Below are 27,544 nucleotides of genomic sequence, written 5' to 3'. Positions count from 1 at the left end.
TCACCTCTCCTAAATTAAGAACAACTTTCCTCACTGGTTCTCCAAGTCTCCAATTTGCTCCATGAGGCTATCAGAGCCATTTAAGTGTTCTCATCATGTCAGTCACCAAGGTAAAATTCCTGAATGGTTTCTCTCTTCTAGAGCAGCACTTGTCTATTAAGGATATGAATCAGAATCACTAGAGAAGGTTAAAGAACAAATCCTTATGGTCACATCCTATTCCAGCAGTAGAGCCTAAGAATCTGTGTTTGGGATCAATGCCTGAGTAAGAAAATCCTTCTTCACTTTTTTTTCTTGTTCTGCCTGTTTCTCTCAAGATTCTTATGGGAAGGAGTGATTAGGGCTGGAATTGAGTGTGCCTGGTTCTCCTAACAAAACTATATCTTAATAATACCTTAATATTCCTAACAGAAGTTTAAAAGCCCTTAAAAGATGCTCTGTGTTATTTTTCAGTCTTGGATAGATTATGATATAACCACTGGGGATGGGCCTGAAATCTGCTGTGGACACTAATTATACACTGGTTTTTTTGGTTGTGTCTGGACTGACTCTTAAGAATTTAAAGACAATACAACCATTTTCTCAATAGCAATATGCCACAAAAACAAAACCCAAACAAAACAGAACTCATCTCCTTTGACTTCACTTTTTTTTTCAAGGGCAGTGCTCTTTAGAAATAGTCTTTAATTGTATCCTAGTACCACTGTTGAGCCTGGGTGATACTGAGAGCCAAGACTCTACAGTTCGTCATGTCTAAGGAGGAATGGAACAGGTACTGTCACACAGGCGTAGACCGCAGTCAATTCTCATTATTTGTGGTAGCTACATAAAGTTGCCAAGCTCACTCAACTAGCAAGGACTGAATCTCTGCCCATAGGGGAAAAACAGAGTTAGGTTCCTATAAGCCTCTGATCACAACATCTTTCATTAACTGAAACACTGTTTGCATTACATAGGTTTGTCTGCCCAATGAATATGTTAAACGTGTTAGAAACATGCTCTTCCCTTTCTTTGTGACACGGGGAAAGATATTTTTTAAATCTTCTGTAGCATAAGGAACCTTTCTGGCTCACAAGTTTAACTTCTCTCACACCTTCTGGGTGTGCAATGAGGACTGATCATTTTCCTGATCCTGAGCCATATAAAGTAAATTTCTCTGGTTTCTGACATTGCAATAATGCTGCCTGCTATACTTCCTTTTGGCCTCCATCTCACAAATCCATAAATTTATTCCTTTTCTATCTTCTCCATAGCGTCATCTTGCACTATATGTGTTACTTTAGCACTTTCCAGAGCAGTCTTATGAGCAGATTGAAGAAGTTCTTCTTTCTTTCTCTAAGTGCACTGGGTTGTTGACTCATTAACATTGAACTCATGCCAGTGGCTCAAAACTCAGTCCTGAAACAAGTTTATCTGACACACATGACTCTCCATCAAGGTGTATCACAGCTTTCTTTTCTTTTTGGTCCTGGGGATTGAACTCAGAGCACTCAACCACTGAGCCACATCCCCACCCCTATTTTGTATTTTATTTAGAGACAGGGTCTCACTGAGTTGCTTAGCTCCCCACTTTTGCTGAGGCTGGCTTTGAACTTGAGATCTTCCTGCCTCAGCCTCCCGAGATGCTGGGATTACAGGCGTGTGCCACGTGCCCGACCCTATCACAGTTTCTTATACTTAGGGTCAGCAGAAGGCACTTCAGTATTGCACTGTGATAGAGGGGTGCATTTTAAACAGCAAAATCACCAAAAACAAGCACAAAAATACTAAAAACATGGTATTAGTAGACTGTAAAAAGGACACTGGTATACAGTATCAGAACTGAGATAAGAAGACAGAGTTTTTGATCTCAGTTGGAAATGTAAGTGGTAGGATGACTCTAATTTTTCACCTCTCTGTGAATTTCCAAAAATAACCACGAAAGCATCATGAGTACTGATTTGGGATTACAAATAAGTTTTAGTTAGTAGGTGAATTCATGAACACAGAATCTGTGAATAATGAGGATTAATCGTACATATTGGGGAACTTCTCAGGTAACTAAGCTATTTTTAGTAATGTGTTAGTGTTAAAAGCTCTCTACATAATTCTTTTGTTGTAAAAGCAAGACACATTAGATGTGATAATTTTATAAAACTTATTTGAACAAAGCAGGCAATGTTTAATCTTTTAAAAATATTTCCCTAGTCAAAGCAAACAATGAGCTTATAAATAAATCATATTTTGATGTCTCTATAGTAAGAAGTGGCCAACATCTGTTATCTGATATCCTACTGTCAACGGGACACATGTTGGAATTGTTTTCTCCCTCAGACCAAAGGCACACATTGTTCACGCCACTCTGAACCTCTATCCATCAGATCCAAAAGACAGCACATTGTCTGTACTTGATGAGTGTAGTAAACAGTTCATTTTGAATGACCCTCTCCTACACTGGGACTATCTGTAGAAAAAGTCCATGTGAACACAGTCACAGCTAAACTCAAAACAGACTAAGTGGTAAAATATGTCACATGTATCTGTCTTAAGACAGAGGTAGCAGCATGGCTCTGCCTCACGACACATACTGGTACCTAACATTTGAAATACACATGCTCCTTCTCGTAGTTGTTTTGTCTACTGACTCATGACTACTCTGTCATTTACTTTCTGACTTAATTTAAGAGATTAATGATTATTTCTTAAGTGCCATTATTCTTTAGAGATTACAGAGTAGTCAAAAGACTCTTCTTAGACCCCAGACACACACATTCTTAAAAACTGTTTCACAGTCACCTGCGAATACCAGTTTCTTTAGCATCCTACTCAGGCCCGTTCCACGTTTCACCTGGACGTGACATCACTTACTTTCCAGCTCACTAATGAGTTGATTATTGTGTAACTTGACAGCCCGGTGCTGTTCCACCTGATCTTCCAATTCGAATATGGTTTCTTTCATGTCTTTTATCTCTGCATCACTCTCTGATGCTTTCTCTTGCAGTTTTAGGCTGGTTCTGCTCAGCTGTTCTGCTTGATGATCACAGATCTCCTTCAGGTAAGAATAATCTTTTTCCATCTAGAACAGAGAAGGTTCCCCAGTTAGTGTAATGGCAAAGAAGTTCACCAAAAAGTGGCAGAAAGGCTGGCTCGTGCAACAGCAAAGGATGCTCTTGGCATGTAATTTTTCTTGCGTTCTTAGTCTGAGAAACAGACAAGGCTGTGAATGTTCAGGAATACGTGTGTATCCAAATGGCTGCATTTTGTGCCCCTTTTCACAAACAGAAGGAAAGTACTTAAATGTACTTAAAATAAATTTCTTTCCCACACCAGGGTAGAACACTGTTTTTGTGAGAGGCGCTGGTGCTACACTAGTAGGAGGGATGGGATGCCTGGTGTGGCTGCTCCATCTTCTATCTGCTATGGAGCAGCGCCCTCTGCTGGTGAGACACAAACAATGCTCCTGAAACCTGACCAATCTGCAAATCCCCCAAATCTCAACCCTAAGATACTAGTTGCAGCTTTTCTTTGGAGAAAATAAAACACAAGTGTGATAGACGGCACAGAACATAGAAATGTGCATGCCCCATAAACAGAGGAGTAGCACATAAAAGTAATTTCATCTGTTTTTAATTATTACAAGTTGTAATAATTAACACAGAAAAAGCACTCCAAATAATGAAATAACCATTCACCCAGATACACTTAACAATAGTTGAGTTTTGCCACATTTGCTAAATCTTTTACTTTATTAATATTTGTTAACATATCAACCTTCTCTCCCACCTCCAAGAGTGATAAGCATTATTCCCAAATTGATGTATGGTCATACTTTGAAGGATTTTCCACTTTTATAATAAATATATGTCCCCATGATAATGCGTAGTATTGTCCTGGATATTTAAAAACTTTCACACAAATGATATATTATGTTTTTTTCATGTACAATATTACACTGAGGTATATAATAAGTAATATGCTTTTGTCCTGTACTATACAATTCTTGTGTTCTTATAACTTGTTTTTTTTCTTTTTCTTTTGTTTTTGGTGCTGGGGACTGAACTCAAGGCTTTCTCCATGCAAGGCTTGTAACTTGTTTTTTAACTGGGTTTTGGAGAGGAATCCATATTGCTACACATCTCATTAGGTCATTACTTTAATTACTGCATATTATTATTATTCCCCATCTGAAAATATTAATTAATTCATTATTTTGAACAACATGGCAATAAACACCATTGACCCTTTTCTATAGTCCTTTAATGGATATTATTACATAGCTGTATATTTAGGGGAGTAATCTAAACTTGATACCCATAGATTTCTTCCCAGGTAGTTTTTTTGGGGGAGGGGTTTCAGGACTTCATCTGCAATTTTTTTCCAACTGCATTTCATGTGCAAAACCTTCTGGCTGTGAACTCTATGGGGATAAGGACTTCATCTGCTGTATTCACCACTGTATCCCCTGTGCCTAAAAATCAGACACAAAGGAAGCAATAGGGGGATATAGCTCAGTTGGTAGAGCACTTGCCTTGCATGCACAAGGCCCTGGGTTCAATTCCCAGCACTCTCCCACCAAAAAAAAAAAAAAATGTAGTTGATGAATGAATGAACAAACAGTGAAGGGCAATTCTGCAGTGTTTTTCACTTGGGAAGCTATGGATGGAAGAATGGAAGGAAGGAGGAAGTGGGTAGGTAACAAGTAAGAAAACTAATAAGAGAACCAACACTGCCAAAGTATACTACCTGTGCTAAGGGTCAGCATTGCTCTGTGAAACTTGTATTTCTTTTATTCTTTCTTTCTTTCTTTTTTTTTTTTTTAAAGAGAGAGAGAGAGAAAGAGAGAGAATTTCAAAATTTATTTTTCAGTTTTCGGCGGACACAACATCTTTGTTTGTATGTGGTGCTAAGGATCGAACCCGGGCCCCACGCATGCCAGGAGAGCACGCTACCGCTTGAGCCACATCCCCAGCCCCCTGAAACTTGTATTTCAATTGTAAAAATGTGTGGCTCTGGACTGTGACGTAGAATATATCACTGCAGTTTGTGGTCAAAATATTTGAAAGCTGTTGTTCATTAAAATGGTTCCAGCTCCAGACTCTGGGAGCTGGACTACCAGGTTTTAAATCTACCATATCAAACCTTTTATCTTTTTAATCCCTCTGCCTGAACAATGGGATGGTTCAAGAAGTAATATACTCAGAAAGTTTATCACAGTGCCTGATACATAGTAAGCACTTAATAAGAGCCACTCTTTATCTTATAATGAGCTTAGGTATACAATATGAATAATAATATGGGTCCATTCAACCAAGAAAATCTCAATTTGTTGAAAAAAGCCAGAAGTCTCATGATCTTAACAATAGCTATTTTGTGAAACAGAAGACAATTTCAAGGAGAAGCAGCCACAACATTTTAAATACAGAAGGCTGAAGTCTGAAGGGATCTGGAGAGCAGTAAGGGAAGGCAGCCTTTGTTGGGAAGACTCAGGCAGAGGAATGTTATCCGAATTCTAGAAATATGCATGAAATTGTCTGGGATGTCTGTGAGTCAGCTGAGCAACGGAACCCAAAGACTGAGCACACCAAGGAAGGTCTGAGTGCAACCAAGGCTGCTGGACCCTTTATAGACTCCCGTGTCCCTCTATTTCTCATGTGTTGGCTCATCATAATCATGGGCATCAAAGAGTGGTGACATGGCATAGCGATGGGTACAGTGTGGACTGCCAGGTCAGTAAATCTATATAAATCAGCTACTGTTTCAAATGCTAGAATCAATTCTTGATTTGGGAGTAATTCTCTCAATTTAACAGTGTATTCCAGAAAGCTATTGAAAAAAAAAGGAAGAAAGAAAGAACAGGAGGCTGAGGCAGGAGGATCACAAATTCAAGGCCAGCCTTAGCAACTTACTAACTTACAGAGGCCCTAAGCAAATTAGTAAGATCCAGTCTCAAAATTTAAAAAAAAAAAGTGCTCCTGGGTACAATCCTCAGTACCTAATAATAATAACAATAAATTATAATTATACAAATATAATAATAATGATAATATATTATTATAAAATGTTTTAAAGAAAAGTAAAAACCAAAAGACCTTAAGTAGCCTCAACACTTCTTACAGGGACTCGATAAATAACAGGCTGGTGTTTTAATATTCATTTCAAAGATTAACAAAGAGAGGAAGAAATTAAATCACTTGAAAAGAATAATCCTGTGTATCAAGTAGCTGAAAACAAACCTTTTAATTTCATGACTGCTAAGAGTTCTAGGCTGGGGGCTGGGGATGTGGCTCAAGAGGTAGCGCGGTCGCCTGGCATGTGTGCGGCCCGGGTTCGATCCTCAGCACCACATACAGACAAAGATGTTATGTCCGCCGAAAACTAAAAAATAAATATTAAAAAATTCTCTCTCTGTCTCTCACTCTCTCTTAAACACACACACACACACACACACACACACACACACCCCAATAAAGTCCTTTAAAAAAATTTAAAAAATAAAAAATAAAAGAAGAGTTCTAGGCTGCCTTTTAGGTTGGCTTTTCTGCTGGCCAGCAACACAAACTCCTTTGAATTTTAGCTTCTCTGGATCAGGAATTACACTATCAGACACCCAGCAACGTGATTTTTCCCTTGAAAAGAGAAATCTCTTCCATGGATTCCAAACATCTCTCATCTTTGAAAGTCAACTTCTTGTGGCTGGGGTTGTGGCTCAGTGGTAGAGCCCTTGCCTAATATGTGTGAGGCACTGGGTTTGATCCTCAGTACCACATAAAAAATAAAATAGGAAAAAAAAAGAATATTCCATTATTATAAAAAAAATCAACTTCTTCAGAAATGGGTGCTTTAAGATTATATTACAAGTGGATTCAAAGGAATTTCCCAGGAACACCAGGACTTCCTGGGGAGAGGGCAGTGAAAGCCATTCCGGATGGCCTAAAATTGCCAGAGGCACGCGGCAGCAGAGGTAGCTCCACAGCCCAAGGGCAGTACTGGGAGCACACAGCCAGAGCAGCTCTGAGACCAGACCCACTGAATCTTGGCAAATGTCACTATCTCCCAGCGCTCAGCCAGATACTGAATTTGGGGAAAAGATTCTATCACAGGTCAGGTTCCCTGGAAACACGTAGAGATGGAGGGGTGGACATGGGAAGTTTATTGAGAACTGCCTGGGGGTGGGAGAGGGGTGTCCAAGCTGTGGAAGAAAGAAGCAGAACCATGAAATTGTCACACAAAGACTTCAGTTAATCCCCTGGGGATTAACACGAAGATGCCCCTCAGTACTGATCCAGACGGAAGCAAAGCCTGGAGCTTGGTCCTCCTGGGGGGTTAGCCACAGTATGGGCTACCCTGTGGAAGGCAGCTCTCTTCAGCAGAGTTAAGTCCTGGCAGGAGGGCATGCTACAGACCTGGAGAGCTCCTGGGGAGTGGTGCCCCCACCTCTGCAGATATTAGAGAACACTGTGGTGCCACATACACACATCTAGATTATCTTCTTGGGGAAATGAGTAACTGGTCAAAAATAGTTTTACCATTAGATCAATCGACTACAGTGAATAAAGACCTCCATACGGCACATCTGTTGATCTTTGTTGGGTAAGATGAAGTATAAAGGAAATCAAACTAAGAACCAAGGTCCCATCTTACACAAACTAGTCCCAAGAATAGAAAATTTCAAATAAAGAGAATACACTAAGGAAACAGGTTTACAGCTAACCTAGCAATGTTTCAGTATAGAAAGAACTAGGAATTCACTACATCAAAATCAAAGCATCCTGCAAGACGAAAATATGGTTTAAATATTTTAGTGTTGTGGTTCTTCTTTTTTTTTTTTTTTTAAATATCTTTACTTCATTTATTTATTTCTATTGGTGCTGAGGATGGAACCCAGCGCCTCGCATGTGCTAGGCTCTACCGCTGAGCCACAACCCCAGCCCTGCTGTGGTTATTCTTAATAGGTTCTCAAGCAAAGAACTTTTTTGAAAAATCAGACCCTGCCTTTCATACATCATTTCATCATTCAGTCATGTATGAATAACATAGAGACATAGGCAGATGTAGTTATATCACTGTAATAAATTCTAAATAAATTCCAATATCATTAAAGTTGTTTAGATGGTTCTGTTAGAAACCAGCAAAGGTGGATAAGTTATGTTGCCAATAGTAAGGTACATGGCTTGTAAAATAAACCCTCTGTACTGCTTCTTATGTAAGGATGTTGCGTTTTTGTTTGTTTGTCTGTGGTACCAGGGATGGAACCCAGGGCCACACCCATGCTAGGCAAGTGCTCTACCACACCCATAGCCCAGTTTGTCATTTTACTTGGCTTTTGACTGAATCTGGTGATTATACTGTCTATTTGATAAAAATGATCCTCAATACTAAAAAAAAAAAAAAAAAAAAAAGTAAATCATCTAGGAAGGAAGAAAATAAAGATATTAAGATCCAAACCCAGGCTGGGGATGTGGCTCAAGCAGTAGCGTGCTCACCTGGCATGCGTGGGGCGCTGGGTTCGATCCTCAGCACCACATAAAAATAAAAAAATAAAGATGTTGTGTCTGCCGAAAACTAAAATATTAATATTAAAAAAAAATTTCTCTCTCTTTAAAAAAAAAAAAATCCAATCCCGGGGCTGGGGCTGGCGCTGGGGTGGGGGCTCAGTGGTAGAGCACTTGTCTCGCATGTGTGAGGCTCTGGGTTTGATCCTTAGCACCATATAAATAAAATAAAAAGGCACTGTGTCCACCTACAACCAAAAAAAAAAAAAAAAAAAAGAAATAAAAGAAAAGAAAAAAAGATCCAACCCCCACACATTCCAATAGTGACTTCTTTTTCAACAAACCTCAGAAATGTGAAATGTGTAACTAGGGAAACATCCTAGTTGCCTATAGTTTTACTGCTTCTAAAGGGACAAAAGGGTCTAAGGAAGGCCTTAGGTACAGGAAATGAAGTATCTCCTGGCCTGGAGATCTTTGGCCTAAAGCTGAGGGGTCATCTATGGCTGACAGGCAGGTGCTGACAGGAGCTCAATGAGCAGGCCTGAATACCTTCTTTGGTTCAGCAGACATCATTCCTCCCCAAGCTGCTCCAGGTTCTGTGCTCCCTCTCAGGAAACAGCACAACCACATGTGCTGGAGGATTGGGGAATGGACCAAAGGCCTCTTTCCAGGGATCTCCAATATCATATTGGACATCAAACCCTAATGGGCCTAACTCCTAGAATATCTAATGTCTAAATGTCTTTCAAATCCTGTCCTCCCTTCTATCTTGTCCCCTCTTCAGTCCTTCATTCTTTCTCACCTAACTATGGCTAAAGCAATCGTTCTTTCTTTTTCTTTTTTTTGGTACTGGGAATTGAACTCAGGGGCACTCGACCACTGAGCCCCATCCCCAGCCCTATTTTGTATGTTACTTAGAGACAGGGTCTCACTGAGTTGCTTAGCGCCTCGCTTTTGCTGAGGCTGGCTTTGAACTTGTGATCCTCTTGTCTCAGTCTCCCAAACTGCTGGGATTACAGGAGTGTGCCACCGCACCTGGCTAGCAATCTTTCTTTTGTCCTTTTTAAAATATATACTTTTTAGTTATAGTTGGACACAATACCTTTAATTTATTTTTACATGGTGTGGAGTATCAAGCCCAGTGCTCCCAGGCAAGCACTCCACCATTGAGCTCCAGCTCTAGCCCAGCAATCATTCTGAATCTGGGATTCTCTCACTCCCTTGTTTAAAACTCCTCAAACCAAAAGCACAAACCACAACAAAACAATAATTTGGACTTCATATAATTAAAATTAAAACAAAAAAAGTGTGCCTTCAAGAACATTAAAAGACAGTAAAATGATAACCCACAGAATGGAAGAAGATATTTATGAATTACATCTCTGATAAAGCATTATATTCAGAATATGTAAAGAATTCTTAGAACTCAACCGTAAGACAAAAAAATGTGTGAGGGATTTAAATTGTTTCTCCAAAGATGATATACAATTGGTAAGTATGCACATGAGAAATGCTCAGTATCATTAGACACTGAGGAAATGACTAATGTCATCTTTGGGGAGGTGCACATCAAACTTTAGACAGCTTACACAAAAAGACAATAACAAGGGAGAGGAGGATGTGGCAAAAGTGAAACCCAAACACATTGCTGATGGGAATATAAAATGGTGTGACCACTCTGAAAAACAGTTTGAGAGTCCCTCACAAATTTAAATACAAGCCAGGCGTGGTGGCGCACACCTGTAATCCCAGCGGCTTGGGAGGCTGAGGCAGGAGCATCTCAAGTTCAAAGCCAGCCTCAGCAAAAGCAAGAAGCTAAGCAACTCAGCGAGACCCTGTCTCTAAATAAAATACAAAATAGGGCTGGGGATGTGGCTCAGTGGTCGAAAGCCCCTGAGGAAAAACAAAGTTAAATATAGAATTAAATGATCAGGAATTCCACTCCTAGGCATATGCCCAAGAAAAATGAAATATATTAATACAAAAGGCTGTACACAAACATTAATAGCAATAGTATTTTCAATAACGAAAAAGGTAGAAACAATTTTCTCATCAACTGAATGGATAAACAAAATATGATGGATTTATACAATGGAATATTAGCTATGAAAAAGAATGAAGTACTGACATAGGCTACAGTGTGGGTGAACCTTGAAAGAACTGCACTGAGTGAAAAAAAATAGATGATAAAAGTCACATAGTATATGATTTCATAAAATGTTCAGAAGAGGCAGATCCAAAGAGTCACAAAATAGATTAGAGGTTGCCAAAGGATGGGAGGGCAAAGGTGATATGGGGGAAGCATGTTATGGTTAGCATATGTGTCTCTCAAAAGCTCCTGCTAATGCAGAAATATACAGAGGTAAAACTATTAGATGATGAGAACTGTAACTTGGTCAGTCCATCCGCATTTGAATGGACTGGGTGGTCACCATAAGCAGGCGGTGAGGATGGAGGAGGTGGGTCACAGGGGTTGTGCCCTTGAAGGGTGCACCTACTCTGCGGCCCCTTTTTCTTGGATCCTCTCTCCAGCTGCCCTGAGGGAGCAGCTCTCCTCTCTACCTCACATGTCCCCCGTGATGTGCTCCTCATCTTAGGCCCAGAACCATGGAGTCAGCCCTCTATGGACTGAGACCTGTGAAACTGTGAGGCCCCAATAAATTTTTTCTCCTCTAAGTTGCTCTTGTCAGATATTTTGGTCACAGTGACACGAAAGTTGACTCAAACGGCGGTGACTTTAATACGTGGTACAGATTTCTTTACTGGGTAATAAAAATGATGTAAAACTGATTGTGGTAATGGCTACACAACCATGAGAATATACTAAAAATTACTGGCTTGTACATTTTCTGAATTATATCTCAATAAAGCTGCTATTTAAAAAAAAAATCCTTCTAAGACTTACTATGTCTTGAGGGTGAAACTCAATCTACGTGGTTGGTATTTCTTCCTGTTCACTTCCAGGGACCATCCTATGCATTTCAGCAATGACAAAAAAATGAGCATTACTTCCTCAAGGGCCAGGCTTTCTGGCCTTAGGACTTGTTATTGTCTTCTAGTGACATTCCCCAGTCCCTACCCCAACACTTCACCTGGTAAACTCATTCTTACCCCTTCTCATGATTCAGGCTAGAAGTCAAACAAAAACATTTCTTGATGATTCAGGTTTTTGCTGTAAACTTTCCCACTGTATTATAATCAAGTAAAATTCTTCTAGTAAATGAGGCTTTGTTTTTTCAGTGTGTGTGTGGGGGGGAAACAGCATTGGCCTAAGACCACATGGTATTAGAGTCATTAGGTCTGCTTTATATATTTTCCTATCTCTTTGCTGGGTGCAGTGGCGCTTGCCTGTAATCCCGGCAGCTCAGGAGGTTAAGGCAGGAGAATCTCAAATTCAAAGCCAGCCTCAGCAACAGCAGCAAAGTGCTAAGCAACTCAGTGAAACCCTGTCTCTAAATAAAATACAAAATAGGGCTGGGGACATGAACAAGTGGTCAAGTGCCCCTGAGTTCAGTCCGTACCAGTTCAGCTCCTGGTACCCCCCCCCACACACACACAAAAATATCTAGGCATGTTGAAGTCAAACCCAGTTTTGATCCTGGTTTCATCAATTAATTAATTAGGCTAATATTGACAATATCTACTATGTAAGGTTATGATGATTATAGTGCCTAACACATATAAAGCATTAAAATACTAGCTATTATTATTAAAATATGATAAAATTTGTTTTGAACATATTGATAAATTATAGCAGTCTCTTTTAATTCCACTGTAAATTTCTTTGCCATTCATTCACTTATTCACTGACAAGTATTTACTGAATACCTAATATGTGGAAGAAACAGCAATGCTAAAATTATATACAGCATAAAAGTAAACAAACCTGGAATGACAGCTTGAGTAACTCTGCCATGAGTAAGGATGTTGTATTTGTTGTTTTTGTTTTGATATCTAGCTTGGCTACTATAAAACAACTTCTGCTTCATTCTTGGCCACACTGTGAACAGGTACTGCTGATACTGATAGCTACATTGCATTCTTACTGACCTAAGTTTAAATTTTTCTTTCCTTTTTGCAATGCTATTCTGCCAAGGGAGAAGAGAATGTGCTAGTTTATTTACACTTCTGTTATGGAAAAGACTGATGGAAAACTCAAAGATGTAGAATAAAAATCTGAATTTTACCTTTGGGAACTCACAGGCAAGCTGAAGAAGCAGGGGCTGTGTGCTGGGAATGGCATTGGCAGTAGCAGAGCCCCATAAAAATGCTGCCCCAAGAATGTACACAGGAGGGAGATGTTGGGGCAACTCTAGGGCTCCCAAAGAGTCCTGAGGTCTCATTCAAGGACAAGAATAGTGCTCGGGCCTTGTCTCATTAAAAGAACTAACGTGTCTAAGAAGAAAAATGAATTTGTCACAGGGGATGAAGTTCTGGCAAGGAAACTCAGAAAAGGGGCAGCCCATGTAGGTCGGCAGTGAGGAGCACCCTCCTCCAGTGGAACCACAGTATGTGTAGGAGGCAGAACCATAAGTATTCTGTGTTCTGATCCCCCACAAGGCCACATTTCTTCTCCACCAAAGTTCAGCTTCAACCCTTCCCTCTGAGTTTCAGAGATCGATCTGCTGGGAAGAACCTGGTATATACCCCATCATGTGACTACTGTGTTTGGGGCCATGTCGCTATTATATCTCTCATAATAAGGGACACATGGGCATTCTAGCTGTGTAATTTAATCTTTGTGAGCTTCAGCTCCTGGTGCACAGCCAGGCAGGAGGGGGCCTTCGGCAAATTTCCCTGTAGGCCTCTCCTCATGTTGCCACCCTGAGGTGCCTCCTTTGAGTCTACCTCCTCCAGGCTTCCACAGGACAGCTGCAGCAGGCTGCTCATAGAACTTCCTCACTTGCCTTCCTCCTCGTTGATGTTTTGTGGCCAGAAAATGGGGTAAATTGTGTCTCAACTGAAAAGGAATGAAATCTTCATGTCTTTGGGTAAGTAACCTTAACCCGTCACCAGTCCATCATTCAGGCAGGAGAAACAAATATTCTCCAAATTTCCCCTGAACTCTACACAACAGATTTGCCAATACTTCCAAGCACATCCTGAGGTGCTATGAAGGGCAAAGGCTTTCACACAGAGATCCTGGTTGATCTAGAACAATATCATTTATTGAAAGAAGCCATGAGAGTCCATGAGTTAATGATCCAATGGAGCTGAAGGCCTCTTTGAAGAAGTGTCCCCATAGCTAAGACTGAAAGCTGCAGAAAACACCAGGCAAGAGAGACAGAGAGACCACTAAACCAACACCCAGAGGCAGGCAAGGACTCAATCTAGCTGGTTCTGGGCAAGGGGGAAACAGTGGGGCTGAGGCTGGAATGTAGGGATGCCAAGCTGCTGGGCTCTGGGCATCCATGAAGTGTCTGATGAAATGGGAAGCCGCTGAAGGACTTACATGATTAGGTTACCATGAGTGCCTTGTGGAAAAAAGTAAAGATATGGAGTCCTGTGGGGAGGCTGTCAAACAGTGCCTATAACCCCCTTTTTCTTTCTATGGGAACCTCAATTTTGTTTAAGAATCAGGTTATGAACTTATTTCAAAAGCAGTGGGCTGGGATGTAAATGTGGTCTTTTTTTTTTTTTTTTTTTTTTTTTGCGGTGGTAGTGCTAGAGATTGAACCAGGGCCTTGTGCCTGCAAGACAGGCACTCTACCAACTGAGCTATATCCCCAGCCCACAAATATGGTACTATTTTGACCAATCAGACATAAAGAGAAAGAAATTGGGAGAAGCTTCCAGGGAACCAGGTTCTACTCATAGAACTGAGAGGTCTGAGGAGACGTTTTCTGTTTGGAACCACAACATGTGGTTAAAAAGGCCCAAGAAAGCTGAGCTACCCTGTACCCTTGGCAGGAGGGTCAAGAATAATAGAACAGAGCTACCAGCCCATAGCCCTGGAATTATGGAGCCCCGGAACCACTGCTAGCAACTACCTGAATTCTGACCTCAGAGAATGGAAGCAGCGAGTACATCAACTGGCATACATCACAGACACTGGAGTTTTCTGTTTCATGTGGTCCAAGGCATCACCTGGGGATTCTATTGGACCACCTGATTACTTAAGGTTTTAAGATCTCTTAAGTCCTTAAGACATTCTATTCTGAAGTCATGGCCATAGGATTATTCACTCATTACATCTTTCTCTCAAATTCCAGTTCTGCAATCTTTGCCCAGAGGTTGCTCTAATCAGTTTGGCCTCAGAACCAAACTTGGTCACACACTGATCACTTTGACTCTACTGGGCTCCCCTGACCACCCACAGTGAGTGGTTATTTATAATCGTCTTACTTCCTTGGAGGAGAACCATGAGTTTCTGAAGAAAAAGCTAGTTTCTAAGCATACCAACTATAAGCTTTAAGGCCTCAGTATTTTTCTTTTAAAATTTCTAAGTTTCAAGCCTAGTCAAGAAAATCTATTGTAAAATCAAGATCCCAAACAACTGAAAATGGTGAAAGTCAAAAAATTTAAACCTGGCACGGTGGCATATGGTATATGCTTGTATTTCTGGCTACTCAGGGGGTTGAAATACAAGGATTCCTTGGTCCCAGGAATTTGAAGGCAGCCTGGGAAACACTCTGAGACCCTGTCTCAAATAAATAAATAAAATAAACTTAAAGCTGGGTTGTCAAGGGCTGGGGAAAAAAAATAACTACAAGCTGTTATCTGGCTACAGGGGCTACCTGGGTACCTAAATGCCTCACAGGAAGCTGAGGCTTTGGGGTCCTGTAGACATCACACCCTTTTTCAAAATTATACAGAAGTGTCTTACATAAGCTGCCAGAAAAATGTACAGGGAATCTACCAGAGAAAATGAAAAGAACGGAGATATTGGGGTTGGGGATATGGCGAGTTGGTAGAGTGCTTGCCTTGCATGTATAAATCCCTGGGTTCAATCCCCAGCACCACAAAAAAAAAAAAAAAGAATGGAGATATTATTAGTGAACTGCTAAGACAAATAAATACAAGGAAGAAAAATCCTATGAAACAAAAACATAGTTATTATAAAATTCTACTAACTTTCTATTTATTTCACAAGGAAAAGTACTATATACTATCCAAAAAGAAGTACATTTGAAGATTTCAGAGATTCTTTTGAGTCATTAAGTAACATATTTGAATTTCTCTTATAGATTCACTAACTCTATTAAATCTATCAGGTGAGGTAAATCTGTTAACTATTAGATTGTAGGGTGGGTTGATATTGCTTTTCCCCTTTGTAAATACACGACTTTATTCTTTTATCGGATCTACTTCTTCTGCCAAGAATTAGAGTGGATGAATATGATGCTCAAGGGATAAAGTACTGATCACCAAACAGTCTGCTCAGTGATAAATAGAACAGTCCACTCTGGCAGCTGCTTAAAGTCATCATATGTGAAGATTCTGGGCAAAAATGTCAAGCGAAATGATGAGCACTGAAGAATTAGGATTCACTCCAGGAATGCCAAGATGACTTAACATAGGACTAACTACCTTAGAGAATCTGTTATTGTAATTCACCTCTGTAACAAAATAAAGGAGAAAAAAGCAATGTGATGGCACAAAAATAGATGTCAGTAGATACAGAAAGAATTTAACCCTTATCCTTTATTTAAAAATCAGACACGACTTATCAAAACACTTACAATAACATAATACAGGTTATGTACCAAATGTCTACAACAAAAATAATTAATGATGAAATGTTAAATGCTTCATTTTTGGCACAAAACCAGAATACACCCACCATCATACTTCTGCTCAACACTGTGGATGGAAAGAGGCCTGCCTGAGGTCATAAGACTTGTCACTGGGCAAGTCAGGAAGACCCAGTCTAACACTTATATCTTTAATTCTGTGCTAAAACTGTTCCTGTTATCCTTAAGGCATGGGTCGCTTAAGCAACATCATTTGAATTCACAATTGCCGATGGATTAGCTGATATTCTACAGTGGGGATACAATAAGCTACTATGGTTTGGATATAGTGTGTACCCACCAAAACTCACAATGAAATTTGATTCCCAATGTAGTGGGATTGGGGGATGGGGCCTCTAACAGGTGATTAGGTTTGGGGGGCTCTATCCCTATAAACGGATGAATGCAGTCTCATGGGAACTCTCATGCTCCTGAAACTAGACTGGTGACCTTGACAGGAGATTGTTACCAACTAAGCCTGACATCTCCCCTCACTCTCTCACACACCGTCCATCTTCCAAATGCAGAGCTTCTCCTTCCAATTTTCCACTGTAAGTTGAAGCATAACATGGCCCACACCAGATTTGACCACCTGGTTTTAGATTTTCCAGCCTCTAGAACCAAGAGCCAAAATAAAGCTTTTTTCTTTATAAATTACCTAGTCTCAGATGTTCTGTTAAAGCAACAGAAAACAGAGATGGTCTCTTCCATAGGTATGGAGCATACTTTTTCTATGTTAATATAAAACAGCAGGAAGATTAAGTTACAGATTCACTGCCATTACAAATCAATGTCTTTGCAAACAACAGTGCAAAATCATAGACCTGAGGTCTTGATAGGTATAAAGAAACCTTTTGTGGCATCATATCTCATCTTTTACCTCAGACTTTCACCTCAACACTGGCTAAAATCTTTTTCATCTTCCATTAGAATTTGATAACTTTAGTTAGCCAGAAATAAGATATGGAATATATAAATAACAGCTTGATTTTATAACATTTATAATAACTTGATATTAAATATATATATCTTGTGCCTTATATTCTACAGAGAATGCAAATACTTGCCTTTTCCTCCATATCATATTAAGTTTATACCAGAAAATTCTACATTTTATTGTCATTATTTAGCCAAAATCACATGAAAGCAAAAAATTCATGACTTTAAAGAAAGAACAAAGTTAAATGAAGAATTTTACTTAAGAAGCTAGGAAGAAAACAAACAAAAATGTATAAAAAGGGATATAAAAGAATTTTAAAAGATAAAAGAAATGTATAAATCAGAAATAGATTCTATAAACAAATCTAATGGGGATCACTGTATTAATGAAAGATATACTCTATTCTTTTTTGGCAGAAAGATTAAATAAAACTCTGTCAATACAGGTTTGTATGCATAAACAAACTTGTAAAGGACACACAAAAAATGTTGATAGTTTTTTCTTCAAGATGTGATAATAAGGTTATTTATTTATTTTAGTTGTAAATGGACACAATACCTTTATTTTTATTTACTTATTTTTATGTGGTGCTGAGGATTGAATCCAGTATCTCACACTTGCCAGGCAACTACTCTACCACTGAGCTACAACCCCAGCCTCATATTTAGATTATTAGAGGTTATAAAGGTCACTTTTTATACTTTTCTGTATTTTCTAAATCTTCTATAATAAATATTTTATGATAAGAAGTAAGCTATTTTTAAGATACCAAAATATTTCTCACTGATACATATATTCAGTGAGATACCAATCAAAATACCAAAGAGAACAAAGAAGGACTAAAAGAGGACTTGAAAAATGCTCTTTGAGGGCTGGGGATACAGCTCAATTGGTAGAGTGCTTGCCTCACATGCACAAGGCCCTGGGTTTAATCTCCAGCAGCACACACAAACACATACAAAAAGTCCTTGGGGGTGGTAGTGCTGGGGCTGTAGCTCAGTGGCACTGGATTTGATCCTCAATACCACACAAAAATAAACAAATAAAATAAAGGCATTCTGTCTATCTACAACTACAAAAAAAAAAAACCTTTAAAAAAAAAAGTCTTTTGGGAGACTAAATATTTTGTAAAAGAGTACTCAGTAATCTTTAAGCAAAATAGATAAATATTCTACTGGGTGACAATGCAAAGCTTCATTTATCTAGCTATAATTAAATGAGTACCTGGCTAGTAACCTCAAATTCTAATCCTGTGTTTTCAATAAAATACTTATGAATTTAGAACAAAGACAATGGTAAAAACTCCTAACACAACATACTACAACGACCATCAGAAAGCCCAACTGCAGAATCAGGATGAGACTGACAGGTCTCAAGACAGATGAAGCGATGCAGAAAAGTCTGCCTAAGAGCTTACAGCACAAATTGCTGCTTGCAACAGTGATAAACCCCCACATAAAGTGAAAAGGGTTTTTATCCTCGCTCCCCAGCAGACCCCTAATTCACAGACCCAAGAGCTTGATGAAGACAGAAACAGGAAGTCATCTCTCTGCACCTACCCTGTGGGGTAGGCAGACTATCTACAATTATTATCAATCTTGTATCACATAAGAAAATTCCAGAACAATCAAAAGGTCACTTGAAAATGAATGAAGTGATCATTTATTTGATCTTGGGCTATAGAAGATCTTTCTAAATTAAAAAGGTAAAAATAAAATATTTTTAAAGGAAATGATTAACAGATTTGAATGACATAATTTAATACCAAGTGTTGGCAAGGGCTCAGGGAAACAAGTGCTCTCATGAACTGCTCGTGGGAACAGATTGGCATAATATTTCTGGAGGGCAATCTGGCTGAATGTGTTGAAAGTCTTTAAAATGTTTATACTCTCTGACTCACCAAGTCAACGTCTAGGAATTTTTCCTGAAGAAATAATCAGAGAGAGACAAAAAAATGTATTTACACTAGTGAAAGACCAGAAAAAAAATATCCAATAAAACACATATGTTTAATAACACAGGACTAGTGAATATAAGATAGTTATATAATAAAGTACTATCTGGTATTTAAAATAATACCTAAAAGAATAATTGATGGGGAGAATATGCTCAGAAAATGTTAAGTGCAACAAAGAAAAGTTAATAACATGTGCAGGATGGTTCTAAATGTTATTTTCTACAGTGCTGAAGATGAAAGCCCAGGGTCTCATGCATTCTATCATTGACCTATGCCCCCAGCCCTTAATTTTTTTTAAATTCATGATATATGCATATATATATTTGGAAGAAAATATTAAAATAGTGGTTGTATTATTTTTTAAATATTTTTTTAGGTGTAGGTGAACACAATGCCTTTATTTTTATTTATTTATGTTTATGTGGGTTTGAGGATTGAACCCAGTGCCTCACCCATACTAGGTGAGCATTCTACCACTGAGCCACAACCCCAGCCCGTGGCTGTATCATTTCTTGCTGGGAAAATTGGGGACAATTTTAACTGTTACTAATAGCTAAACTCATGATGATAGACTTAGATAACTCAATCGTCAAGCCTCAGCTTAGGTGTCACTTTTCCAGGAAGTACTACTTCTGCACTACTCCTGCCCTGCCCCCCTCCCATATTATTCTCGTGTCCCTCCTCTGCACTAGACTGCAGCCTCAGCAGAAACTTTTTTTCCTTCGGTATGCGATGGAAACCAGGGCCTCATGCATGCTAAGGAAGCATCTACCATTGAACTACATTCCCCAGCCCTATGAAATTCTTTATCAATACATCCTGCCATTTGATGTGATTTACTATATCCCCATTATCCTTTCAACTGCCTGTAGTCAGAAATTTGGATATTTCCTTTTGAATCTCAATACCAGTCCATCTGGAATCACAGATCTTCAAGCATTTAGAATGCTAGGTTCATGAATGAAAGTAACAGAACAAATGATTCTCTTTGCAACTTTAAGGTCAAGGAGAGAAACGTTAGTAAGGATGAACAAATACCAGGTAAGCGACACCTATTCTTACCTTGGCTAGCAGGCTTGAAACATGTTTAATTTCACCATTTGCCTTTAGCAATTCTTGTCTGAGCTCTGTGCAAGACAGTTCCAGTTGATCTTTTTCAGCTCGAGCCACTTCCAACATTTCCTGGACTTTACAGTTCTCTGCTGTCTGCCCCAGGGTACTACTACTGGTCTCCATAGTTTTTTGCTTTTCTCCCTCCAAATGAGACTTCAAGGACCCATTCTCCGTCTTCAAGCCTTCCAAGGTAACTCTACATTCTTCCAAAGTTTTGGCCATCACACTATTATTACACCGCTCTAGTTCTAGAAACCCATTAAGTTTTTCATTTTCTTCCTTTAGGTGCTTAATCGTGTCTAAAGCTCCTTGGTTTTCTTCCTCAACCTTCCGTAAGCTACAGGTCAACTGCTGCTGAATATTGAGCAACTTCTCTCTTTCAAAGCGGCTCTTCTCAAGAATATCTGTGCACTTCTGCTCCAGCTCCAGGATTTTCCCTCCTTGGGCATTGGGCTCTTCATTCTTCACTCGCTCTTGTAAAAGGTTTATCAGTTTCTCATTTTCTTGACTTAGCTGCTCTGCCCTTTCTCGATGCTGGTGAAATGATGTCTCTAAAATCGTCTTCTCGTCCACCAGTTTCTCGTTCTCGGCTGTCAGTTCCTGCACCATTTGCTGCTGGTCTGATAACTCTTGCAGAGTAGCCTGCAGCTCTTCTGCAGTGCTGTGCTGATTTTCTTCCATCTTGTGTATCTTCTCTGTGAGGGAAGCCAGGGACAGCTCGCTGGCGTTATTTGGGGAACTCCCAGTAGGGGAACACTTGGAGCTCTTAAAAGGGTTGCTAGTGGAGGACAAGGGCCGAGACGGGGTATCTGCAGTGATGTGCTCAAAATCAGAGGCATCTGGTGACAAGGAAGCTTTGGTAACATCGCTGCTCGAGGACCCTGATGTCCGCAGTGTATTTCCATGTGTGTTTTTTTTATACTCTTCAATTTCACTTGACAGCTCATTTCCAGTTGGACTGCCAAAGCTTGACTCTTGAGTTATGGATGTTGGGCAGCTGCTGTCACCAATGTGACTTGCTACCCCTTCAGAATTTGGTGACTGCTCGAGGTAAGTCAGTTTCTCCTTCAAGGCCCTATTTTCTTCCTCTAGGTCAGCAAGCTCTTTCTGAAAGATTTTGTTCTTCTCCTCAAGGGCTCTTAATAAAGCTTCTGTGTCACCTGGTGGGGCTGATATCCCATCAACACTTGGGTCCGAAGCATCAGTCCCCTCAGTGCTCAGGGCCCTTCTCTCCTTACATTTCTTTAGTTCACTTCGAAGCCTGTTGATTTCACTGTCTTTGGCTTTGGCTTCTGCCAGAAGTTCCCGAACTTGAGACTCAAGAACAGCTTTTTCTCCACCTTCATTCTCTTGCTTGGATTTTGCTGAAGTGGTCCTCAGGTGCTTGGTAGGGGTCGGGGTACAGGAGGAAGTTGGACTGGACCCAGATTTCCTTGGGTTGGAGGGACCACGTGGCACAGACCTCTCTCTTGAGACAGTTACTGAGAGTTCTCGGGGAGCTGGAATGCCTGTCCGTTTGGTTGTTGAAACAGCCCCTAAAGACAGAAGGAAAAAAATGAAGAAAAACACCAGAAAAGCAAGAACTTTTATAATGGAATGACATCCAAACACATGGCATAGTGAATGATATGGCTATCACCTTTCAACCATTTCCTCCTATTACCCACTTCCTGTTGGGGTTTCTCTATCTCCTCCCACAGCCCTACCCACTTGGGAAAGCTGACTCTCAGTCTGAGCTACTCAGACAATCCTATCGCCAGCTACAGTTGCTGGCACAAAACAGGGGCACACAGTGTATTAATATCAATGGGCACAAGAAAGGTTTTCAGGGCAGGCTGTCAAACATCACTGGATATCAGTAAGAAAGCGTATGAATATGGAATGGCTTGCAACCACTTTGCCCTTGTAAGAGGAAACTGGGACTGCAGACAGCAAGATAGAAAGAAGGAAGCCAAATTTTTATTGGCATTGTTGAGCTGCAATACAGATGCCCTGTTGCTGGTCTTTCAGCTACACCAGCCAATGTTTATGCTTCATATAAGTCACTATGGAACAGTTTTTCTTTAACTTGCAATTTAATACATATAAACTGATACAATGTTGGCAAATAAACAATAGCCATTTGACAAAATACAAGTTTATTGAGCATTTCTCAAAAAAAACTTGCAGAAGGTATCATTAATGTATTTGACTGAGCACAACTCTGTTTAAGAAATCAATGAGTTTAATCTTAGTATTAGAGGGGAGGGGTAGTAATTAGAAGACACAATGATACTAAGCAGAAACTGATCAGACCAATGATGTATCAATTTTAACACCACTGGAAATGGTATGCTATTTGGAGTCACAGAGAAATAAGAATGAATGGGATAAGGGTGTATTATGAATATCTATGGAATAGTTATAAATATTAAAGGGATTTATATGACATTGAAATGATACAGAATTTAGTATATTTATAATGGGAAATATAAAGAATTATTTCTTTATTTTCATCTATGTTGTATCACAGACACATAAAAAATATTCTAGGGTAAAAACCCAGAAACCATTCTTGTTTGTGCTCTGGAATTGAAGACTAATATTAGAAGTGACGGGGAAATGAAAACTCTTGACCTATTTAACACATGCAAAGACCATCAAGGCTGACTGTTGCAATCCTGCTAACAAAGGATCCCAGAAGTGATCATCAATCTCCAGGTGTCTTCAGAATAGAAAGCAGGTGTGGGAGAATGCCCCCCTCCCCAGACAGGCAGCAGATTTAGAACCCAGCCTGACCCAGATGCTCCAACCCACTACCCAGATTGCTAGGGAAAAGGAACAGCCACCAATCTAAACACCTGACTCGGAAGTGATGATGTACAGGCGGGTAGCTTACCTTGCTAAGCACCTACCACTAAGTCCTTTTGAAACTTTGATATAATAAAGGCCAAGCTGTCATATTAATGTACAGAAACTATGATTTTTAAGGTAACTCTTTCAAACTAAGCTCCTGGGACAGAGACTGAGTACCACAACAGACTTTTGATACTTTTAGGTATCTAGATGCCTCACTTGCATCATACTGAATTACTCAATGAAGAAAAGATCTATTTAATTTTTCTTATAAAATGAAGATTAAAACCACTATGCAATGAAATATTTTAGTAACAACAGCTCTCTAGAATGAAGTCATCCTGGGAAGGATTATGATAAACACTGCAAGATAACAAAAGTTATGGCCCAACAGGCATATATGCAAGTCAAGGACTCATTATCACAGCAGCATCTGCCATTCCTAAAATACCACTCAATTCAGGCTCTCCTGTCTTCTTTCCTCCTTCCCCGCTTCTTTCCCCTCTCCCTTCCTTTCTTCTTTCTACCTTCAATCATTTTTTGGTTCTGAAGATGGAGAGAACTCCAACAGAATAGAACAAATTATTTCTAGCTATAATTTAATGAATTCCTTCCTTTTGGTTCTAAATCTCAATCTGGTTCTTCTCAAAAATGTACCTAACTATTCAATTTTTTTTAAAGAGAGAGTGAGAGAGGGAGAGAGAGAGAAAGAATTTTAATATTTATTTTTTAGTTCTCGGCGGACACAACATCTTTGTATGTGGTGCTGAGGATCGAACCCGGGCCGCACGCATGCCAGGCGAGCGCGCTACCGCCTGAGCCACATCCCCAGCCCCAATTTTTTTTCAAATAGCAAACCAAAGTTTATTTATGAACTACATCTAGCGCATTATGAAATATACAATCCAGTTGTATTTTTCATTACATCTATTCTTTTTCTTTTTAAAAATATATATATTTTTGTAGTTGTAAAACAGAATGCCTTTATTTTGTTTATTTATATGTGGTGCTAAGGATCGAACCCAGTGCCTCACACATGCCAGGCAAGCGCTCTGCCACTGAGCTACAGCCCCAGCCCTCTTTTTTCTTTCTTAAAACTACATCTGTATCTGTTCTTTAAGGCTCTCTCTTCTGTGTGCACATCACTTCAGAAATATAAGAAACAGAGGGAACATTTAAAGAGAGCTGCTAAAATGCATCACAGACACATCAGACTAAACCTGGGCTGGTTCGTGGCCTCTCACACCTTCCATAAGTGCCTACTCTCCAGTCCAACATACTTCCTCAGGGTACTCAAGGGAAGAAGTAAAGTGGCAATGATGTAAGCCCCTGAAAGACACCTGCCAGTGGAGTCTCCTTCAAGTACAGACATCCCCAACTAAAGATGGTTCAACTCATGTTGATGTGAAAGTATATCCATACAACCATTCAGAAAAAAAGTTGCTTTTCACTTTTAGTAAGGAATTCAATAAATTAGTGATATTCAACACTTTACTATAAAATAGTCTTTGTGTTAGATGATTTTGCCTGGCTTTATTCTAATGTAAGTGTTCTCAGCATGTTTCAGGTTGGCTAACCTAAAACTGTTAGGCTTTATTATCTTGGTAGGTTTGGTGAGTTAAATGCATTTCAACTTAGCCTATTTTCAACTTAGAATGAGTTGTGGTTTTAGTTTGCATTTCCTTGTGTATTAGTGGCTTAGTAGTAGAGTGCTCGCCTACTACTAAGTAGTCTCACCATAAGTCCAGGAAAAACATCTTTACTGTGAGTTAAGACTCATTGCTAAACAATGTATTCTAAACCCCTAACACTGGCCATGCTACCTTACCAAATATATCCTTGCAAGGTGACAGCAGGGTGTCAAGAGGAATGGGCAGATGGAACTGTGGCAGGCTCAGTCAGCACCTTTATATCCTTTATTCTCTTCCCATTCCCCCACTTATTCCCACTCATGAGCTTAGCTGGCCAGCTAACTGAAAGAGGTTGAAATGAAAGCAAGCTCCACCTCTTAGCTAGGAAGACAAATACAAAAAAAAGAAAAATATTTAATATAATATTTTAAATGCCAGTGAAAACAATATTATGCTGTGATTGATCACAAGTATATAAAAGTAAATATTCATAGAGACACGAACTAGAAGGGAACATACAATATTGAGAACAGTTGAGTATTAAGCTGGTTGCTCTGTAAGTAATTTTCTGTTTCCTTTTTAGTTATATTTATGCAGTAGATTCTTAAAAATGGGGTAACTAAACAGTATGTAGAAATTCACTAATACACAAGGAAATACAAACTAAAACCACAATGTGGTATCACCTCCCACCTGTTAGAATGGCTATGATAAAAAAAATGAAAGATGAGTGCTGGCAAAGATATGGAGAAAACGGAACCCTTTGTACATTGTTGGTAGGAATGTAAATTCTGGAGAACAGTATGGAATTTCCTCCAAAAAAAATTAGCATGTGATCCAGCAATCCTACTTCTGGGTATATACGCAAAGGAAATGAAATCTGTTATGTCCAAGAGATATCTGTACTCCTGAATTCACTGCAGCATTGGGAAATGGCTATGTCGAGTACATGTATTCCCTCATATACTTACTAATTTTTGTGGTGAAACACTTGAAATCTCTCCTAGCTATATTTTAAAAATATTTTATTTTTTAGTTGTAGATGGACACAATACCTTTAATTAATTAATTAATTTTTTATGTGGTGCTAGGATCGAACCCAGTGCCTCACATGTGCTAGGCAAGCACTCTACTACTGAGCCACAACCTCAGTCCCTCTCCTAGCGATTTTTAATGTATTCAACATATTGTTATTAACTAGGGTGATCATGTTGTATGTGAATTTTTTGAACTTACTCATCGTAACTGTACACTTTGGCCAACATTTCTCCAGCCCCTTCTTACAAGCCCCAGTCCACTATTCAACTCTTTATTTCTATGGAACCAACTTTTTTAGACTCTACATGTAAGTGAGATACATGTGTGGTATTTGTCTTTCTGTGCCTGGCTTATTTCATTCAGTGTAATATCCCCAGAATCATTCATATTGTTGTACAAAGAGTTTCTTTCTTTTGAAGGCTGAATAATATTCGACTGTGTGTGTATACTGTATTTTCCTTTTCCATTCAACTGCTGAGGGACGCTTTGGTTACTTCTATATCTTGGCTACTGTGAATAGTGCTGCAATGAACATGGGTATGCAGGTGTCTTTCCAACACATCCAGAAGTGGGACTGTTGGATCAGATGGTAGACCTATTTTTAATTTTCTGAGGAACTTTCATACACAAGGCTGCTTCTCCGAAACACTCCTTTGGAGTGACACTTTCCTAGCTTTTCTCCTACCTCAGGGGCCACCCTCTGTCTCCTTTGCTGATTCCTCCTTCTCCCTCTACGTTTTCCATGCTAGAATTCTTCAGACCTCAGTACTGGGACTTTTTTTATTTTATTACTTTATTTTCCTGGTGACTTTACTCAATCTCATGATCTTTTTTAAAAATAGTTATTTTTTAGTTGTAGGTAGACACAATATCTTTATTTCATTTTTATGTGGTGCTGAGGTTTGAACCCAGTGCCTCACATGTGCTAGGCAAGCACTCTACCACTGAGCCACAACCCCAGCCCCAGTCTCATGATCTTAAATACTTAATCTCATGAACTTAACTGAAGACTCCCAATTAACTTTTCCAGAGACCTCTCTCCTCAGCAACAAATTTGAAAGTTAAGGGACACACTTGATAAGCATAACTGAACTATCATAAAAACATCTTAAACTATATCCAGGAGTTCAAATAATCAGTTAACAGAAGTTTCAGAAATACTGACTGGCGGAAACCAAATGGAAGAATTTATCAAAGAGGAAGAGAATTCTCCAAAGATAAAGAACGTGTTTCCAAAACTCATGTCAAGCAAAATTGATGAGAAAAAGAAAAAGATATATTTTTAATGAAGCTTCAGAATACCAAAAACGCCTAAAAATTTGGGGAAGGCATGTGGATAGAGAATAAAATGAGCCATCACTGTGCATTTGCAGTACTGAATTCTAGAAAGCAATCAAGTAAATGCCTTCAAAGTTCAGAGGAAAAGATTATTTCAGTCTAGAATTCTATATCCAACTAAAATATAAACCAATCACAAAAGTTAAAAATACATGTTAAAAGTCAGGTATATAGTTCAGTGGTGGAGTGCTTGCCTTGCATGCTTGAGGCCCTGGGTTGAATCCCCAGCACTGCAAAAAATAAATAAAAATAAAAATATCAGTATAATTTAAAAATACACATTAAAGCATGCGAAGACTCAGAAAACTAAAGTGTCAATACCCACTCTAAGGAAGTTATTTGAGTGTGTGCACCAGTAAAACAAGGGGCTAAACCAATGTGGAAGAGAAAAAGTGATATAGGAAGCAGTGGCTCCATTACAGGAAACCAGTCAGGGGAAGTCTAAAGATGATACCCAGAAACAAGTTTGAGAAAAAAGTCTAGACCGG

At 39.3% G+C, this 27,544-nt stretch overlaps 1 protein-coding gene and 1 non-coding gene across 7 annotated transcripts in view; one reads left to right on the top strand and one right to left on the bottom strand.

Annotated features, from left to right (window-relative positions):
* Specc1 (sperm antigen with calponin homology and coiled-coil domains 1) overlaps positions 1 to 27,544 on the bottom strand; it is a 205,203-nt gene that overhangs the window by 88,044 nt on the left and 89,615 nt on the right. For 5 of the 6 annotated variants that reach the window (XM_026411353.2, XM_077800657.1, XM_077800658.1 and 2 more), the window contains exons 3-4: positions 20,164 to 21,749; positions 2,848 to 3,055 (exon numbers count right to left, since the gene is read on the bottom strand). In XM_026411353.2, coding sequence (XP_026267138.2) covers positions 2,848 to 3,055; positions 20,164 to 21,749 — 1,794 coding nt within the window. The remainder of the gene's footprint in view (positions 1 to 2,847; positions 3,056 to 20,163; positions 21,750 to 27,544) is intronic. The other variant, XM_077800659.1, reaches the window with a different exon arrangement.
* On the top strand, positions 4,477 to 4,549 carry Trnaa-ugc (transfer RNA alanine (anticodon UGC)). The gene has a single exon. It is a non-coding gene; the product is annotated as a tRNA-Ala (tRNA).

This window comes from Urocitellus parryii, chromosome 7 (assembly GCF_045843805.1).
Source record: "Urocitellus parryii isolate mUroPar1 chromosome 7, mUroPar1.hap1, whole genome shotgun sequence".
In the NCBI taxonomy this organism is placed as follows: Eukaryota; Metazoa; Chordata; class Mammalia; order Rodentia; family Sciuridae; genus Urocitellus; species Urocitellus parryii.
Note: the sequence above shows the minus strand (reverse complement) of the source record. Positions and strands in the feature narration are given on the sequence as shown.